Here is a 19,619-nt window from a genome sequence, read left to right as displayed (position 1 = left end):
AGCCTCTGGTAATCAAGCTGGTCTCCTTTCCCGGTTTGCTCTCTCGTTCCCGGAGCCCAGAGCAAGCAGGTCTCCTTCCCTGCGGTTTGCTGGGTGGCTCCGGGAACGCGAGAGCAAACCGCGGCGAAGCGGGTCTCCTTTCCCGGTTTGCTCTCTCGTTCCCGGAGCCCCGAGCAAGCAGGTCTCCTTCCCTGCGGTTTGCTGGGTGGCTCCGGGAACGCGAGAGCAAACTGCGGCGAAGCGGGTCTCCTTTCCCGGTTTTGCTCTCTCGTTCCCGGAGCCCCGAGCAAGCAGGTCTCCTTCCCTGCGGTTTGCTGGGTGGCTCCGGGAACGAGAGAGCAAACCGCGGCGAAGCGGGTCTCCTTTCCCGGTTTGCTCTCTCGTTCCCGGAGCCCCGAGCAAGCAGGTCTCCTTCCCTGCGGTTTGCTGGGTGGCTCCGGGAACGAGAGAGCAAACCGCGGCGAAGCGGGTCTCCTTTCCCGGTTTGCTCTCGCGTTCCCGGAACCCCCCTTGAAGCCGCCCAACAGCGCTGCAGTGTGGCCACATCTAACACCACTTGCAGCGCTGGTTGCTGTAAGTGTGGCCACTCTGCAGCGCTGGCCCTATACAGCTGTACTAATACAGCTGTAACAACCAGCGCTGCAAAACTTTAGATGTAGACATGGCCTTAGTATCTAGGTGGTGGGATAAGGGCATGTGATTGGTGAAGAGCAAAGGGCCAGTGCACCTAATGCCTGGCACTCTGTCTCCTAGCAACTGATGGCCTGGGCCTCTTCTCTGCAAAGGTGCCAGCTGAAGGTGTTGGAGACAAAGAGATCAGGTGACCTCCTGGCCCAGGAAAGGAGCTGAGCAGAGAGGAGGGGCTGGGGGAGTTGTTAGTCTGGAGCTGGCTGGGGTCGAGGAGTGGAGGGCAGATGTGGGGGGTCTGGCTCACTGCCCCCCCAGAATGGACCCGGCTGAGGGGTCCGGTTCGCTGTATCTACAAGCTCTGTTTTAGACTCTGTTCCTGTCATTGAATAAACCTCTGTTTTACTGGCTGGCTGAGTCACGTCTGACTGCAAAGTGGGGGTGCAGGACCCTGTGGCTTCCCCAGGACCCCGCTGGGGCAGGCTCGCTGTGGGAAGCGCACGGAGGGGCAGAGGATGCTGAATGCTCCAAGGAGAGGCCCAGGAGGTGAAGACGTGTGAGCTTCTTGCCCTGAACAAGTCTGCTCCAAGGGAGAGGAGGCGCCCCAAAGTCCTGACTGGCTTGGTGGGGAGCAGTTCCAGAGCATCGCCCGGTGACTCCGTGACAGATGGTCATTGCAACATGAGCTCTAAAGTGCAGGGGATCTTTGGAAACTGAAAATATATCTAAACATCTGAGTGAAGCCGTTTCCCCCACCTTTAAGAAGAAACCCGGAAAAGATCTGAGAAACCACCCAGAGATGGAAAAGCTTTGTTTTTAGTACTGATCGGGGGCCAGCCCGAGGGCCGCACCGAACAGCTGATTGGCAGCTAGCCCTCGGGGCTGAGTAACTCCTAGTTTTTTTTTCCGTGGGTGCTTCAGTCCCAGAGCACTCACACAATTCGGTGCCTATAATGCCGGCCATCTTGGTCCAAAAGAACATAGGTTAACTGGAAGGTCCAGCTCCTTGCTCAGGCTGCTGCAGAGGGAGGCCTCTGAGGGCCTGCAGGAGAATTCGAAGTTTTGTAGGAGTTCTGCAGATGACTCAATTTTGTTGCCTGTTGTGAGGCTAAATACTAGTTATTGACGCTGTTTTTAGAAATTGTGTCCAAGTTTCTAGGGCTCCTTCACACAGACATAATTCAAAATAATTGCATGCAATAATAGATATTCCCCTTCAGTTACCCTTTGGACAGATATAATGGGCCTCTATATGGGGCTCTGATGGAAGCAGGGAAAGGGTTAACAACATTCTCCTCCTGAGCAGGACAAGATGCCACAGCTGCCTGCCCTCAGCGCAGGGATTGCTGGTGAACCAGCCTAGCTGGGGGTCATGAGGTACTTCCTCTAGGGAACTATAAGAGGTGTGTGCTATGGGCCACTGAGCTTTTGCCAGGTTTAGCTGTTAGATTCTACTGGGACTACAGGAAACAGTGGTTCCCCTTTTCCTTGGTTTGACTTTTTAAAAAACTGTTTCAGAGACAGGCTCTGCTGAGTTTTATTTTTATATCTGTACTTTGTCCTTGGCCTTTGCTCTCAGGTGGAGTTCAGGAAGCCCAGATTGTAGCGATTCCCTTCTTTCTGGGGCTCCCTGACTAGTCTCCCTAAGCTTATGTATACTCAGTGTTGTTTTTTTCTCTACTGACCTGTTAAAGAAATGAGCAGATGATATTCAACTGCAGGGATTTGCAAACACCAGTGAAGACAAGAAAAACTAGAGGGATCTAGAGAGATTAGGAACACAGCCAGACGAGAATAGGATTCATTTTTGAAAAATTGTGACCTAACTTATCTGGAGGAACGTAATCCAAACCACAATTGTGCAATGGGGGGAAAAAACAAGCAGTGAATGCCAAAGGAGATGTAGGGCTGATGGCAATCAACAAACACAGGGTCAATGCAGTTTTGGGATACTTGTACAGAGGTGCCACATCATGGAGCAAGGGGGTACAGTCAGAGTCTTTTGCTTGCCGTCCTGAGCACTCGTACTTGAAAGACATAAACCAAGTGAAGGGAGTCCAGAGAAAAGCAACATAAACTGGAGGGTCTATGAGATGATCCAAACACGTGTAGCTTGGCTGAGCAATTAGTGTATGTGTGTGGAAGGAAACATAATGGCAGCTGAACATTTGAAAGGTGGAAAGCTCCTGCAGGGAGATGATTGATTTAGGGCAACACAGGAGCAGAAGACTAGGAGAAATAGCATTACGTTTAAAAAGAGACAAAAAATGTAGGTGAATATCAGGATATAGGCTTTAGAACAGTCTCCCTTGGGAAGTGGTGGGAGCCCCAGTGTGTGAGACATTTAAAGATAGGCCAGGTGAAGAATTAGAAATCATACAAAAAGGTACTGGTTCTCAAACTGTGGGTCAGAACCCCAAAGTGGGTTGTGACCCCCTCTGAATGGGGTTGCCAGCGCTGGCTTACACTTGCTGGGGCCGAAGCCTGAGCCCCAGTACCTGGGGCCAAAGCCTAAGCCTAAGCCTGAGGGCTTCAGCTCTGGGCAGCAAGACTCAGATTGCAGGCTCCTGGCCTGGGCTAAAGCCTTTTGAGCTTCAACTTCGGCCTCCCTGGCTGCAGCGGTGGGGCTTGGGCCTTGCTCCCCAACCCCCACCCAGGGCAGTGGGGCTTGGGTGGGTTCAGACTTCAGTCCCCCCTCCTGGGGTCATGTAGTAATTTTTGTTGTCAGAGGGGGTCACAGTGCGATGGAGTTTGAGAATCCCTGCACTAACACTCTTATATAGGCAGGAAGGAGCAATAGGTGACCAGCTAGGTCTGACCCAGCGCTAGTGTCATAAGTCAGGCACTGCAGCCCCTTCATCACTGAAGTTACTCCTCTCTGAATAAAATCCAGTATGTCCGTTTGTTTCTGGCTCCCCAGACTGAAAGCAGTGTTGTAGTCATGTTCTTACCAGAACCATGCAGAGAGTGGGACCAAAACTGCTCTGGCCAGAGATGTGATGCCTTGGCTTAGGGAATAGAGCTGATTGAGTTTTTTTTCCATTAAATTGTATTCTTCATGAGAAGTTTCTGCTTCTCATGGAAATGTTGGGCTTTTTGGCAAAAAAAAAAATCAAACCCCAACATTTTTTGTTTTAATTTTCCACCCAGCTCTATTATCGAGCTGACAACTCCATTGGCTTTTCTTGTTACACTGTTTTGTTTTGGTTTTAATTACAAGTCTCAACATCATTCCTGACTTTGTCTGCAATTGTGTTACTCCCTCTTTCCCTTCCCCTTTGCCTGAGATCATTTCTCCTCCATAGTTCCATGCAGCACAGAAGTTAGATTGTAAACACTTTCTTTGAAGTGCCCAGCACACCTATGGTGCTACATATAAAGGTTTCCTAATAATATTGTCATAAGAGCTAGGTATTATTGCAGCACAAAGAGATTTCCTGTTGAGACCACAATACTCTTAGAATGGAAGGTGTTGCTGTCTGAGATCCACTTGCGAAGAAGAGAGTTGATTACTCCTTTGTCTAGTCCTGAGAGTTTAGCAAATTGGGACTGGCTCTGTCAATAAAGAGCCCTGAGTCTATGTCCAGACAAGGACTCTGGGTCTCCCTGAATATGGAGTTAATTTTTTTTATCCAGCAGACAAATCCATTTTCTTATAGATGGTAACAAGTCATCAATCCAGTGTAGTATGATTCATCCTCTGATCTCTTCCTCCTCCTCCCCAACTCAAAAAAGATTTAAAGTATTTCCAGGTTGAATATTTTATTTCCTTTTCTTATGCCTATTCTGTGTCCTTTTGCATACACTCCCTTGTCCTCACTGGTATCTGCAATGTCTCCTGATGCAATATCATCTGCACATGTAATGACTGTGCTGTTACTTCCCCGCTATACTCCCAAATCAAGTAACACTGCTGCACATAAAACAACTGGCCAATGGGAGTGTGGAGTCGGTGCTTGGGGCGGGGGCAGTGTGCGGACCCCAGTGGTCCCCCTTGCCTAGGAGCCGGACCTGCTGCTGGCCACTTCTGGGTCGCAGTGCAGTGTCGGAACAGGTAGGGACTAACCTGCCTTAGCCAGGCAGCACAGCCGAATGGACGTTAAACGGCCCTGTCGGCAGTGCTGACCAGAGCCGCCGCGACCCAGTGCCTTACATTCTGCGACCCAGCACTGGGTCGCGACCCATAGTTTGAAAACCACTGCACTAGGACATGGCCTTACTGGGCAGTCTTGATGCTCTGTTTCCTCAAGTGGGCCTGGCAGAATGATGCATCGCAGTTCAGGCAGTTCCTTACTGCTTGCTGAGGCTGGCCCAGGCAGAAATCACAGGGGATACTTTCCTCCTGCCTTGGTTGCTGCTGGCTTCTCCTCTGGCCAGCAGGCCTCCTTGGAAGGCGGGGCTAGGAACTTCTCCGTAATGCAGCACAGCTGGAAGGTCTTCTGCAGCTTTGGGAAGGGTAGGAGGTCCACTTGGCTGATGGAGCGGGAGTAGGTGTCCCAGGGCTTCTGCTGATTTGTATTGATCACCTCTTGGATGCACTCCTTGCAGAAGGTGTGGCCACAACTCAGAGACATTGGGTCCTTGTAGATGTCATGGCAGAGGGAGCAACTAATTCCTCTTCAAAGCTTTCTGCTACTGCTACTGCCTCTTCCCTGGCTCCAGAAATGCAGCCCACTGAGCCACAGTGAAGGAAAGCTGAAAAGGAAGCAGAGCATCTTAATGCTGATTGCACAGAGCAAGTTGTGACTATGCCAGCAGAGCCACCACCTAGTTTGTATGGAAACATCTCCCTCCCTAAAGCCTCATCCAGGCTGGGACACCAAATCCCTATGAGCTGCAGGTGTATCCAGAGGCAACTGCCATGCATGGTTCTGCTTAATATAGTGATTATTATCCAATGGCTAGCTTGGTCTGGAACTCCTACATGGGGAGGGCTTGAGGCTCCCCAGCTTGCAGGCTTTCTGAGCCTGGTTGCAATGTGGCATTTAACTGTGTTGAATGTGGACACAAACCAGGGTCCCTGTACATGTACTTTGGCCCATTGTTAGTGACTTCGCTGTAGCAGTGTACAAGATGTGGGGGTGCCCTGGTGCGATTGAAGTTAGTGAACTTAGAGCCTTGGGGAATGTAGTCCGTACAATGTCACAAGGGAACTCGCTTCCCCTCCATGAAATGAAAGATGAGCGGCAAAGACCTGCGACATTTAAAGAAACAGAAACCTTCACTTGGTCCATGAGGCAGGGCTAGTCGGTGAGGAAACTTAGAAAAGTTAAGGGGAGATGGAAGAGGGAGTTAGCGCAGTGGTGGACCCAAAGGTAGCTGGAAAAGATGGAGAAGAAGAATAAACAGAGGAGGGAAAGCTCCCTCCTGACCTCTGGAAACTTGCTGAGAGAAAACCAGGAATCTATGAGAAGGAGCCATGAAAGGGGAAAAATACAATCAGGGACTGAAAAAACCATGAAGGGAAGTAAGATGGGGATCCAGGGCTGGCTGCATAGGCACAGAGAGAACCCATCTCTATAGCAACCAATAATCTAGCCAATATATCAGCAACGATAGAAGCAGGAATTTCTACTGCCTTGCAGGGAAGAGGAACACACTGGTTTGTTTTCCTTAAAAAACAGTGGGACCCTGAAGGAACAGCACGTCCAGGGTGTGACAAGGGTACAGAAATCAGCATGGTGGCTCAGATTGGACAGGCAAATTGAAGACTGGGTAGAAAGCCCTCACAAAAGGAAGAAACCAGCATGCCTTACTCCCTGCAGTTACCTGTCTGCTACTGGCAGCAAGCAAGGATTGATTTATACTGGATTGGGAAGCGCATACATTGTCAACTGATTTCTCTCTAGTCTTCTACATATACTGAGTTGGCAAAGCTTTCAGAGACCTCATCAACTGGAATTTATGTCATGCAGAAGCTAAAATCAATATTTCCAAGACGTAGAGACCCTGACGTCCTTCTGACCTCAATTTAAAGCATCAAGGCTTTGATTTTAAATACTGTACAAATACCCATATCATTCCCTGAGCAATGGAGAGCAGGAGTAACCCTATAAAAGCAGTCTTGGCATTTTAGTGAGCACTGCCTCAGAACTATGCCTGACAAAACTTCAGGTGGGAATTAGACTTAGGACATCTTGGCCTAAGACATTTGATATAACTTTAAGCTAAGAGGCCAGACCTGGAGGAATTCTGAGGGAAAAAAGCTGAAATAAAAACTCAGTGGAAAAAAAAATCAGTATTTACCGGAGTCCTAGACTGATTGTGTTCAACAATTCTGGGATCAACAGGAACTCCCACTTCATATGCAGCAGAGACTCAGAAAGGATGTCTGTGCAGGAAACTAGTTGGCTTCTGCTTTATTCCCAAATAATGAAAAAAAAATTGTACAGTCTGTTGGTGAGTGAATCTGCAGCAACAGGAGATACTTGTGAGAGGAAACGCTCCAGAAGTGAAAACATTGCACAATTCCTCCTGATCTTTAGAGTATATAGGATGAGCTCAGAGAATGCCAGGTTAGTAGTTTTTAAAGAAAGATCCACTCCATTTAGAGGATCAGAGCCTTTTTTCACAGAGATGTTTTATTGGAACATTCTCAGAATTAAAAGGGGTTTAAAGTTCCAAAGAGAGGTGGATCTGTGGAGGCAAGGGTTAAAAAACCATACATCTCTAGTCCTCCTGTTCCCTGCACTGCTGTAAAATGAGCACGAGTGTATCTTTCTTGTGCAGCTCACAACATACCCCATGCAAACCTCACTGCAAAGCGCCCACATTTTCAAAATGCAAATGGATCGTGTGAGAGTACAGGGAGTTAACAGGTGAGCCTGCACTCTGATCACTCTGCCACCACGTAGTCCAATTCTGTCCGTGCCCCTCCTCCCCCGAAGACTAACCGGGGTATTGCAGTTAATTATCTAATCAGGTATGGTGGGGTAGGGGGCTGGGTGAGCTCAGGACTGTTAAGAAAGGCACAGGAAGGGAGAGGAGCAGGGTTGGCTGAGACCAGAGTCAGAGAGATCTCCAGAGAGGGAGGCTTCTCCTCCTCCTGGGCCCTGGGAACAGGGCTGAAGATACAAGGAATACTGCAAATAGCATTGCTACACAAAACTGTAAAGCTGTTGGTGGAGAGAACATGAATGAACAGCATGCTGTGGAACTCCAACCAGTGGAGTCTGAGCAAGTTTCTGCGGCAAGAAGGCAGGAGAGGACCATGCCCTGCTACAGATTAAATCACAAGAGTTTATTGGACAAATCCTTGCCACGTTCTGAGTTAGAGCTGAGGGCTTGTGCTTTGCAGAGGCATGTTCTGAGGGATTAGCTATTTGCAGCACACCTGTCAGTGCAACGTCATGGTACTAAACTTAGGATAAGTGTATTATACTGGGGAGCGTTGCTTTTCAGGATGTGTGTACCCTTCCTAGCGGCAGCACCCTCATCCCGCCTCCACTTTAAAGGTGCAGTTTAAGTGTCTCTCTCTTGCAGGGAGGGTTAATGAGTCATTTATGTTCTCTCTCTCTCTCTCTCTCACCATTCTCTGACATTATCCTCCATTTGTTGGCCCTGAAATGGCAAACTTCAGCTTTCCCATGTCTGGTCTGGTCTCAGCCTATACCCACAAGGCCTTCAATTTCCACAGGAGATAATCCATTAGGAGGGGGAGAGACTCCTGGTAAGAACTTCAACTTCTTCTGCATGTGAACCCCATTTGCCGCCTCCTTCCATTGTACTTCACGTTTTCTGGGCAGGAACTCTAAGCAAGGCCTTAATATAAGAGGGGTAGCCGTGTTAGTCTGGATCTGTAAAAGCAGCAAAGAATCCTGCGGCACCTTATAGACTAACAGACGTTTTGGAGCATGAGCTTTCATGGGTGAATATCCACTTTGTCGGATGCATCCCACGAAGTGGGTATTCACCCACAAAAGCTCATGCTCCAAAACGTCTGTTAGTCTATAAGGTGCCACAGGACTCTTTGCTGCTTTTACAAGGCCTTAATGATAAGCCTCCAGGCCAGGTTCCCTTTGCACTACAACCCCTCATCTCCTGTACAGTCCTATAGATTTTAACATGTTTGGGACTGCTCCAAAGTTCAGAGTCATGACAGCAGAAGCCACCCAAGCAATATGGCAAACTAGATCCTGTACAACTGAATGGGACGCAGCTGGTGCTGCCAAGGTCTTGGCCTGATAAACTAGCACAGACATCCAAAAAGTGTGGGCATTGTAGCTCTGTAAAACCACACTGCCTGCTCCGCTAATGTGTACAGAGAGCAGTAGAGCACACACACTCTCCACTACAAAAAGTACCGAGGAGCAGTTGGTTATTTTTCAACCAAGACCTCACTTGTCCCTGCTGTAGGCAAAGACATGAAGGCAGCCTGGCACCACTGATGCCAATCAGTCCAAGTCAGCTGTAAAAATTGCCCCTAGTCACAAAAACAAACTATTACCTTTTCTTCCCATCACCCAAGAGAAATGTGTCAATTTATCTCCATGCTGAAAGGAACAGAGAGAGCACTGGCTATTGCACTGACTAACCCAGGAGTGAAAAGTATATGAACTAACAGAAAAGGCCTCTAGATGTGCAATAAATTGATATTTTACTAAATAGAAACTGCAATCAGCATAGGGAAACTCCATTATTTTAATCTCCATGGGAACAAATGAAACTGATGGAGATATTTGTTGCAAATAATTTATCTGACCAATTGATGTTGTTAAATACATTATTCACAAACCATTTCTTCTCATTCTTTAATCAACTCAGTTGATGACCAGTCAACAAAAAATGTACTTGACACAAATCTTTTTCTCCCATCAGTGAGATGTCACGAATTATTTGTGAATGTTTCCATTCACTTATCAGGATGGATATGGTTTGTTTGTTTTAGAAAGGAATACTCCAAAGGAGGGACTGATCCTGCAAACAATTTACCCACTGAGCAATTTTTTCTCACCCATGTAGTCTCACTGGAGTCAGCAGAACTGCTGACATGAAAAGACTCCAAAACATATGTGCAGGCCAGGTGCTTAGTCGTAAAGGACCTGATCCTGACCTCACACTGGTTCCAGCTGCATTGACTTCACGGGGCTACTCCTGGTTCACACTTCTGTGAGTGTGGACAGAAAATGAAGGTCAATGTAAATATAACATATTGGATAAACTCCAGATATTTCCCATTTTGATTGTGACATTTCCTTTTCCCTTCTGCTAGTGTAAAAACATACCTCAGCTGGAGTGTTGGAGGCTTTTGAGGGGGAAGAGAGGGGTTCTCTATCAGAGCACAGGCACGTTCAACTGTTTTGTACCAAATTTAGTGCTGGTGAAATGTGTCCATCTGACATCCCTACCAATCAAAGCCCACCAAACAGGTAGCAGCAGGGCAACTGTCCTGTGCGCTCAGCCAACATGCCTTAAACCGGTAAAAGATGGCATACAAACCTTCTTATTCTGCTGTAAGAGTGGCTTATTTCGATGTAGCTTAATGCAGCAAATAAAATGGATTCAGCTAAACTGAAATAAGCCACTCTTACACAGGATTTGCACTGGTTTATAACAAAATCAATTTAAAGAAGTGCAACTTCTGTGTAACAAAAGGCAAAAAGCAACGAAAATCAATCAACTCCATAAAGAACCACTCTTGGCAGAATGTACAATTCCTTCCATTGGCAACACTAAGTGAAAGGAATTACCCTTTATCACTTTTACTGCAAATACCCAAGTCCTAAAATGAGTGGGTGGACATAGGAAACACCTATTTGTGGAGGGGCACATATTTTGCTCTGTAATTAATCGTTCTTCAAAGCTTATGAGAGATGGAGGAAAGCATTTCTTTGCAACAAAAGCCACCTCCTCCCTGAACGTGTATAAATGGATTTGCACTAATAAACTGAAGCATTATCAAGACAGAGTTTTCTGGGTTTTTTTTTCCGTGATAGTGTATTTGTTATAGTTTATTTATAGGCAGATCACTTCACTATTTACAGTACATGAGCGTAGAGATTCTACAGTCTTTGTGATGTAAACAAGTAACTCCACAGTAAGAGGAGTCTGGAAAAAGAAGCCAGTTCCGAAGTATTTACACAATTTAAAATAGAACTTTTATACCCACCGGATAGATACAGATAATACATTGAGCGATTTGGTTAAATTATCTATGAAACTATAGAATCTGACAATGTAAAAATACAAGAAAACGTTCTCTCATTTAGACAGTTAAATCACACTAGAAATAAATCTCTTTTTAAAAATAAGAATAAAGGAAAGGCATAAGAATTCATGCCATTTTTTAAGGTTAAAGTATATTACATAAATAAGGACACAACGGAACAGAACTGGGAAAGAAATTAAGTGAAATATAAAAAACCTCAACCAATTTAAAACAAAAAATGCAGTCAACTAAAACCTTGATTCTTAAGCACAAAGGGATCAATTCTGCTACTTTTACTTACTCCAGGAGTAAGGTGCTTCTTACTCAGCATGAGCAGGATGGCAAAATTGAGCCTTTAGAGTTATTAGCAGTGTCCTTTTAAAAAAAAAAGTAGAATTTAGCTTTTATTATAAATAAAAAAGCAGATGTGCCCCTTTTTAGGTGAAATTCTTACACCTTTCTCAAGAAATGCATCAATTTAATCCTCGCTCATTCACATACATACACGTACACACACCCAATTATTAGATTAACCTTGTTCAGCTCTCTGATAAATAATGCCCCTTGCAGCACCACCTGGTGTATTGCAACCAGACTTTCTAAGCCACTACCTGATTACAGAATCTATATAGGAAGAGCAATGGAAACCCGAAAGCTTTACTTGGTTCTATATTGCTCAAGATTGTCAAGGATGGACTATCACGTCAAGAACAAAAGGTTTTAAAGGCTCAGCTACACATAATGATATATTAAGAATTCAACAGATTTCCCAAAAGAAAATTAGTACAAAAAAATAAAGCCGGTTCTGTAAATCTTCTTTACATGGACCAGCACGGAAATTGAATGCGAACACTGCAGCACAGGGACTTGAGCTGCTGTTTACGCTTTGTTCAGATAATGCAGCTCAAAGTTGCACTGAGTAGGAACTGGGGATAGATATTTTCCATGGGGAACATCAGCTCTAAAATCCTGCATTCCCCAGCTGTCCCTCCCCAGTCCAGACATTCAGAAACAATCCTCATCTTGAGAAGTCATGGGAATACACTAGATTCTGCCACAAAGAACTGTATCTCATGCAAAACAATGAGATTTAATGGGTCAGTGGATAAGAAAAGGTGACTGGAGCGTTATCATTTACTTTGCACATCAGGTTTTGTACCTGACAGCAAATGGAAACCATCAGGGGATTTTCTGTATATATATATATATATGTTTAAAAAACTAAATGCCCCTTCCTGATCACCTATTATAACACACCATTTTTACTCCCACTCATCTAGAAACGAAATTCTTTCCTTATATAAGTCCCTGTTTCCCTCATAGATGCATGGCTTCTTCCATATGTTGGCGTTATTGCTGGCACTATAGCTATTACTGGGGGTGGGGGGTGGGAGAGAGAGATACATGGACCTGAAAAGCAAATGTGAGGAAAAGTGGGAGAGTGTCCCTTTAGAGTGTGGGACTATGCACAGAGCAGGGTGGAGGAGGCAAGGAAGGGTATCGCTGGGGAGGAATCCCTTCCTTGGCTGGTGTGCACTGTGTCACTCTGTATGGGAAGCATCGGTGAATGTGCCATAGCCTCTGCTCAGATGAATGGTGTGACGCCCATGGAGACTCTTTCCCTCTCTGTATGGTGCCGGCTCCGTGGGACTTAAAGCTATTCCTTTCACACTATTGTCCTCTCCTTGAATGGACGCCACGTTCTCAGACTTTCTCCCATCCCAGGGAAAAGATGTGGTTCCAAATTTAAGGTACAATCCTTTAAGATGGGGAGTGCCCCCAACTCTGAGTGACTTCAGCACCTCCCTGGATTGAGCCTTGATCAGTAGCTTACTAAGAATCAAACTGCATTCTTTGATTGTGGCAGGCCTCTATACAATTATTCCCCTACCAAGGCCAGGAAAGGATCCATATTCCACTGGCAAAGAGTATTCCCATCCAGAACACCATACTATATAACTCCTCCCCTAGAATCTCCTGCTGCAGAGTGTGGCACTGCAAGCCCAGGAGAGCTTTAAAAAAACCTCATTCCAGAGGGAAAAATGTTTACACTAGACCTAGTATGAGTGACATAAACAAAGCGAATATTCATGGCTATGCTTCTCAGGTGGAACATCCAACCCTCGACAGCCACTAAGATAAGCCACAGGTACTGGTCTGAGCTCACCTGCGTAAACTGTGCATACATTCCAAACCACAGCCCCCTCTGGCTTTACATTCAGCAACACTGGCTCCACTGCATACGTGGTCACCAGCAGCACCAACAGGAGCTCATTGCCCAGCCCAGGCCATAACCATCGGTGTGTGCGTTTGTGCACCTGAGTGCATATTGCATAAGTTCTGGAGACACTTCTTGCAAGAATAGTTTATAGGCTTCAGGCAACACGAAGACCACTTATTGCATCTCTTCCTATCCTAGGATTGCAGTACTGATTGGCCCTGTGCATCACGGGATCTTCCTTCCTCTTCAAGAGTATCTCATTTGATGCGCTGACGTTCTGCAACTGTCATTGGCCAATGGCCAACACAGGAAGTCCAGCCTCATGAAAGCAATACGAGATTTAAAACTGGGTGTATTGAAATCAAAGCTTGTGAAGCGAGTGAGTGATTCACACTGAAGGAGGCTCCTTCCTGGTATCAGGAAGTTCTCCTTATAGCTGCATTCAACCCTTTCACATTCTTAAAGTTTGATGCATTTTCCATCTCTGACCAAAGCCAGCGTTGTGGGCTTTGATCCATCCTTGTCTTGAGCAAGGAGATGGAAGAATTACACGTATCGGTTTTGATTGATCGTTTTCTGAAAAACATCAGCACAGCACAGGACAGTACTACTCACCCTAAATGTGTCGCTATATACATTCTACAGTAAGCTCTATAGCAATCACATGTAAACATCATTGTTGTGAGGAAATACTAGGACAGAAAAAGGCAAAGCTACAATGAGGCGATTGCCAATAGCAGATGCTCAGTCTAGGTCAGAGTTACTTGTGTCATTTAGATTGGGATGAGGAGCAGAGGAAGAGCCCATGACTCTGTTTTACAGTAGGGACGCAGTCAGGTAACTACTCTGGAACACGACTGAAATAGCATGAGGAATATGCCATGTAAGTGCTCAGTAATTAACCCATTAATGAAGGTTTGGGGAACTGTAGTTCAAGTCACCAGGTAGCTCATAGGTAATTACCATGTAACTGGATATTTTATATTACCATGTAACTGAGCTCCGTGTTATAAGACAACTAATCAGATAATTGTCCTGGGGTCACACAGAGCCAGATTCTAACACCCTTCCCCCTTTGAATAGTATCTTACACCACAAGCGATACCACTGGTGTCAATGGAGCACAGTACAAGTCAGCATGAATTAGGGTCTTAGAATCTAGTCCCATGTAATTACTGAGTTTTTGGTCAAGTGCGCCCCATATGATGAAGTAATACCATTACAATATGTCAGTGCCATGTACTAGGGGAGACCTTAAGGGAATCTAATCTATCTATTGGCAGAATTTAAGGCTATTCTTCTATCTACAGGGGATGGCTCAATCCCTGCGGTCTCACCTGTGTGTGAAAAACAAACTGAAAATGTGGGGGCAGCTTGTGGCGTCAGCAAGGTTGTTTGGTCCCCACTGTTAAACACTGTGTCTTGCTTGTTTTTTCTCTGACTGCCCGGTCTCTCCTCGGCTCAGATGTGGAATGGCTTTAAAGTTTGCAGGTCAACTCTACAGTGAAGCTGCTGACCATACTGACCGTGTGCCTTAACCCCAGCCCTGCTGACAGGCTTTGCAAGGACCCTCGTGATTGGGGATCTCTGGGAACCAGGGAGAGGCAGGCCAGGGTTAGTGCTACCCAGCAGGCACTGAGGTGACAGCAGCAGGCAAACACCCACCAGGGCCGCAGTGCCTCCATCACTGGCACTCTGCTAGTCAGGAGCCTGGGGAAAGGAGGAGCACTGGAAAGACTGTGATAGCCAAGAGGGGTCAATAGGGAGATTGGGTTTGCTAACTTCCTAGTGGGACTGGGTAGGTCTATGGCTTATCAGACACCACTCAAAGGAAGGGTAGCATGCTGCGTGGGGCACAGATGTTCAAGCTTAGCTGCCATGCCCTCTAGCAGCCAGTCTGAGTGAAAGGAGAATTTTCTCACCCAGTTCCCATGCATGTTGTGGAAGTAGCTGTGCACGACGCACCCAGCAAGTCGCTTTTTTCCAGCTGAGCCAGCCAATGAATGGAGCTGGGGAGGGCCCAGCAGCATCACAGAGCCTTTAGCTGATCATCTAAGTGGAGATGTGATCCTCACCTACTGCCAGACCAATGCACCTACCTGCGTATGGGGGGATGAACAGGGATGGCTCTTTGGGGGCTTTTAGCATTCACTCTCTCTCAGGCTCTCAAGGCAGGACAGCAGCTTCACTGGATGGTGCCTGACTCCATCACCAAAGTGGCCTGCAGCGATTAACTCCCATAGTGCCCAATTTGATAGTGTCCTAACTCTACATCCTTATAACTCCCCTTCCCCTGATCCAACAAAGCTGCACCACTATACAACAGCCCCAGTTCTGGACCAGTCGCTGCCAAACCACTAAACTCATTGCTTACCAGCATGTTCAGTCTCAGACAGCCTGAGATTGACAGCTGGAGACCCAGGACTTCCAGCCACGCAAGCAGGAAGAATGGCTTTTCCAAGACACTGGAGTGCCAAACTCCAACCTTATCCTATTCCAGTTCACCAGGAGCTGGGGCCCGGGCTGGCTCACTCCGCAGCTGAAGGGGCAAACTCTGGTTCGGTGATTAATCCAGAATGCCCTCCTGGACTCACCCCCATCTGCTCAGTGGCTAGTGCCTCATTACAGTGCATAGTTAAAAATCAAGGAAGCGATACAATAAATCTGAATTACAGTACATCTGAGCCATAAATACATTTTTAAGTATATACTTTTTTCTTCTATTAAAAATTAGTTTATAGTCCTGATTCTATTCACAATTAACAGTTTCATCATCACACACTACAGACAAAAAATGTTATGGTGAACACAGCTGCAACTCCACTCCGGGAGCGTGGGTGGATGTTGGGGGACCCAGGGAAGAGAAGGTTCACTCCAAAACAACCAGTCAGAAGCAAGGATACTAATGTGTGGCAGTGAAACATCAACACCATGGGGACTCACAGACTGAAGCAGCTTTGTTCAATGTAAACATCAATTTAAAGGGACAGCAGTCTCTCTCAACCTCTCTCTCTCTTTTCATATACTTAATAATTTCTTCGAAAACGTAAACATATTGGAAGTGCCTTGACTGAGGTATTGAGGTGTTCCTCCAAGGTTAAGGCTGTTATCGATGCAGGCTTCGCTGGGCCTCCTGCAGCAAGCTGTCAAAATCCATGGTCTCGTACTTGCTTTTCACTGGAGCCGGGGATGACTCCTCCACATTGGAATCTGGTAAAGGCAGGGACAGAGTATGAGATAGTCAGGGGTGCAGGACATCTGCCAGGGTCACAAAGCACTGACATCCTGCTTCTCTTTGAAGATCAGTGTAGCTACTTAATGGTACTTAAGACATATAAAGCACTTCACGTGGGTGGGCTAATGAATCTGCACTCTTCCCCATAAGGCAGGAATTGTCCCCATTTAACAAACAGGGAAACCAAGGCATGGAGCGGTGTTCTGACTTGCTCATTCTCACATTAGTATTACGATGTGTTAGAGCAGGACCTAGAGGCCTCAGCCATTGGCGCCTTTTGTGCTAGGTATTTGTACAAACACATAGTGAGAGACAGTTCCTGCAGCAAACAGCTTACTGTTTAGATAGGACAGACAAAGGCTGAGAGGGAAAACAGTGAAGTGAGTTGACCAAGTTCACGTAGCAAGTCAGTGGCATAGTCAGGAACAGAACCGAGCTCTCCTGAGGCACAGCCACTGCCCCACCCACTAGATCAAACTGGCTCCCTGTGAATTAATAGCAGCAGCTGGATAGAACTCAGGAATTCCAGGATTCTAGTCAAATAATCATCAGTCCGTGCGGCCGCCTCAAAAAAGTTAGTTTGGGTTTTCTGTTTCATTAGATGTAAATTAGACTGTGACTCTCACTCCCAACAGCAAACTGACCAGCCGCTCCTCATCTGACTGGGCACCCTACCAAATCTCGCAGTAGATGAGCTCACTTTCTCTTAGCTCTAACCCAGTGGAGTGTGCAATGTACCCCTCGTCTCAGAGAAAAGCCTTCTCTTTTCAACAGAGCAGAGAGGGATTTCTCCATGAAAACCCTGGGCAATTACTGGGCTCAGCTATCTGCTCTGGATGTTGCAACCTCCAGGGTCATAGTGCTGCTCAGGTTTGGCCCAGCTGCCTCTCTGTCGTGATGATGTGGGGGCAGCCAGGCCAAATTTGTGGGGTGAATGCAGGGTGGGCTTTGCAATGTCCCCTAGGGCTTCCCTCCCACTGCAGTAGCAGTACCCAACCTTTCCCCCAACCTTTATATTGAGTCCCAGCATTTAAAAATGGCTCCTGAGCCCCAGTCGGCCTAGAGGACCCCTGCGTCACTCGGTATGGAAATTGGAAGGTGTGCAGGGACTCGGGCAGGGGACAGAAGAAAGAGACTGGATGGTCTCATGATTAAAAGCAGCTCAGTGCTGGCCTAGAGAACTGGATTTTATCCCTGCCTCTGCCACACAGTTCCTGCATGATGTGAGCAAGTCACATACACCAATATTTTCATAAATGGCCACTTTGTGCTCCTCATTTGCTGGGGCCTGGACTTGATACCCTGGGCTCTGATTTACAGAAATCCTGAGCACTCACAGCAGCAACTCAAGGGGAGCTCTCCTCTGCACCTCTACAGTGCTCTACGTGCTAAGTGCTCAGAAAAATCAGGCTCTGGGCATCTCAAGCCCAAATTAAATCGACACACTGACAGTTCTGGCTTTAATCTCTGTACCTCAGTTCCCCACGTAGCCATTCCCCCCTGGCCCCTCGCCTCACAGGGGGGCTGTGAAAAAAATGCATTAAAATTTGTGATGCACTCCACTATGATAGTGATAAGAACCACAGAAATGCCCATGGGGATATTAATAATTCTGTATCCATGCGGGGTTCAAACGGTGCACACTAAATAAGACTGGGGCCCATAAGCTGAATGAAGGGGATAAAAAGAAATATTGAAGAACTACTCATTCACTGAATGAGGCAGTGATCCTGTGGTGAAAATAGTCTGTGATCATGTAATTAAAGATTGTATCATAACTCATACACGCCAGGGGGCTGAACTCATTTTTGAGTGACTGGCTTTGCAACCTTAATGCTCCTTCAACAACTTTTTGGTTTGGTTGTTTTTAGATTAAACATACACATAAAGTGTGTGGAATCTGACTGCACAAATAGTTGGCCTGGAACACCTTGAATCAGACATTGCCAGAAGCATCACACAATCATGGGACGGGGGTGGGGGGGTTTCCAAAGAGACTTTTTCCATAAAGATTGAGTTGCTACCTATAACTTTGAAAAATGTGTGATCTAGTGGTTAGTTCCTGGGACTAAGATTCAGTAGTTCCTCTTTCTGATCCTGTCTCTACTGCGGACTAATTCTGTGTTCTCGGGTAGGTCATTTGGCCACTCTGTGCCTCAGTTTCCCAGTATGTGAAATTGGGCTAATAACTATTCATGTCACATGGGAATTGGGAGGCTTTAATTAATGTCTGTAAAGTGGTTTGAGGTCCCGGGAAGAAATGAGTTGGAAAGTGCAATGTGTTGTTATAGTTATGCCATGATAATCTGGCCACTCTTCACAAAGCAGCTCCCTGGGAAAGCCCTTTCCAGAGGCGTATGTGTTTATCTATTCCTGCCACTTTTCCCTGCTGGCTGCCACGGACAGGCCTGCAGCTCTGCAGCACTCAGCAGGAGCAGCTGGAGTTTGGGCTACGGGGAACCTTGTTTTTAACTCCACTCTGAAGACTAAATGCTTCCCCCCGGCTAGCTTGGGAAAGACATGCCTTGCAGCCCTGCTGCTGCATTTCCCCTTGTCCTCCCTGCCGTTCAGAGATTTCCCAGCGCTGCTGCACCTCCAAGCTGCGGCGATTAAATGACCCCCTGTGGCACATTACTAAAGGAAACTCCCGGTCAAGGAGAAGTCTGACTGGGGCAATGAATCCAGACCCACGAGGGTTTAATGGACAAGGCAGGTGCCACCCAGGTGACTTCACCGGGGGAGACATTGAGCTGGAGAGCTGCAGGCCCCGTCTGAGAGGTTTGGGCCTTGGTGTTCACAGAGGGTCATAAAAACTCCCTCTGCCCTAAGGAAATGGGAGCCTGGCTCACCAGTGGGGCCCGCCTTCTTTCTCACCCAAGTCAGTGTATCTGGTCCACAAGTTGCCGAGGCCACCGTAGCTCAGCTGGAACCAGGGCTCGTTCCTCTTCCTCAGTGAGGCGCCGTTCTTCAGCGATAAGGCGGCGTGCTCCGAACACCGGTAGATGATGAAGCCATATTTATCCCCCCTGAGCAGCCAAAGAGGAGTCAAGAGGTGACTAACCAGGGAGAGGGATGTGATGAGCCTTATCTCCTAAGGGGCTGAGAGCCACACACCGTGCAGCTTGGTTTACGGAGGGCACATGCAGGAATCGTACAGTGCATCTCACTTGCACCTGTGGTATCTTAACAGTTCTACAGGCCTCCCACACCCACCTTGGCCCAAGGGGGAATTTACAGATAACTCTGCTTAACCTTGTGAGTCCTGGGATGCGATGTACACCCAAGGGATTGTGCTGTTTTAAGGCCATCCTCATTCATCCCATTAAAATATGAGGATGAGTCAGCCAGCCGTGCTCCCTATGTCTGAAAAGCCCTAAGGGTATGGCTAC

At 46.9% G+C, this 19,619-nt stretch overlaps 1 protein-coding gene across 2 annotated transcripts in view; it reads right to left on the bottom strand.

The window, feature by feature from the left end:
• Nucleotides 1-9,952: 9,952 nt before the first annotated feature.
• PPARGC1B (PPARG coactivator 1 beta) overlaps nucleotides 9,953-19,619 on the bottom strand; it is a 95,444-nt gene continuing 85,777 nt past the window's right edge. For both annotated transcript variants that reach the window (XM_050962568.1, XM_050962569.1), the window contains 2 exons: nucleotides 19,105-19,256; nucleotides 9,953-16,205 (listed from right to left, as the gene is read on the bottom strand). In XM_050962568.1, the coding sequence (XP_050818525.1) occupies nucleotides 16,102-16,205; nucleotides 19,105-19,256 (256 nt within the window). In that variant the 3' untranslated portion in view covers nucleotides 9,953-16,101. The remainder of the gene's footprint in view (nucleotides 16,206-19,104; nucleotides 19,257-19,619) is intronic.

Source organism: Gopherus flavomarginatus, chromosome 7, assembly GCF_025201925.1.
Source record: "Gopherus flavomarginatus isolate rGopFla2 chromosome 7, rGopFla2.mat.asm, whole genome shotgun sequence".
Taxonomy (NCBI): Eukaryota; Metazoa; Chordata; order Testudines; family Testudinidae; genus Gopherus; species Gopherus flavomarginatus.
This window is presented reverse-complemented; position numbering and strand designations above follow the sequence as displayed.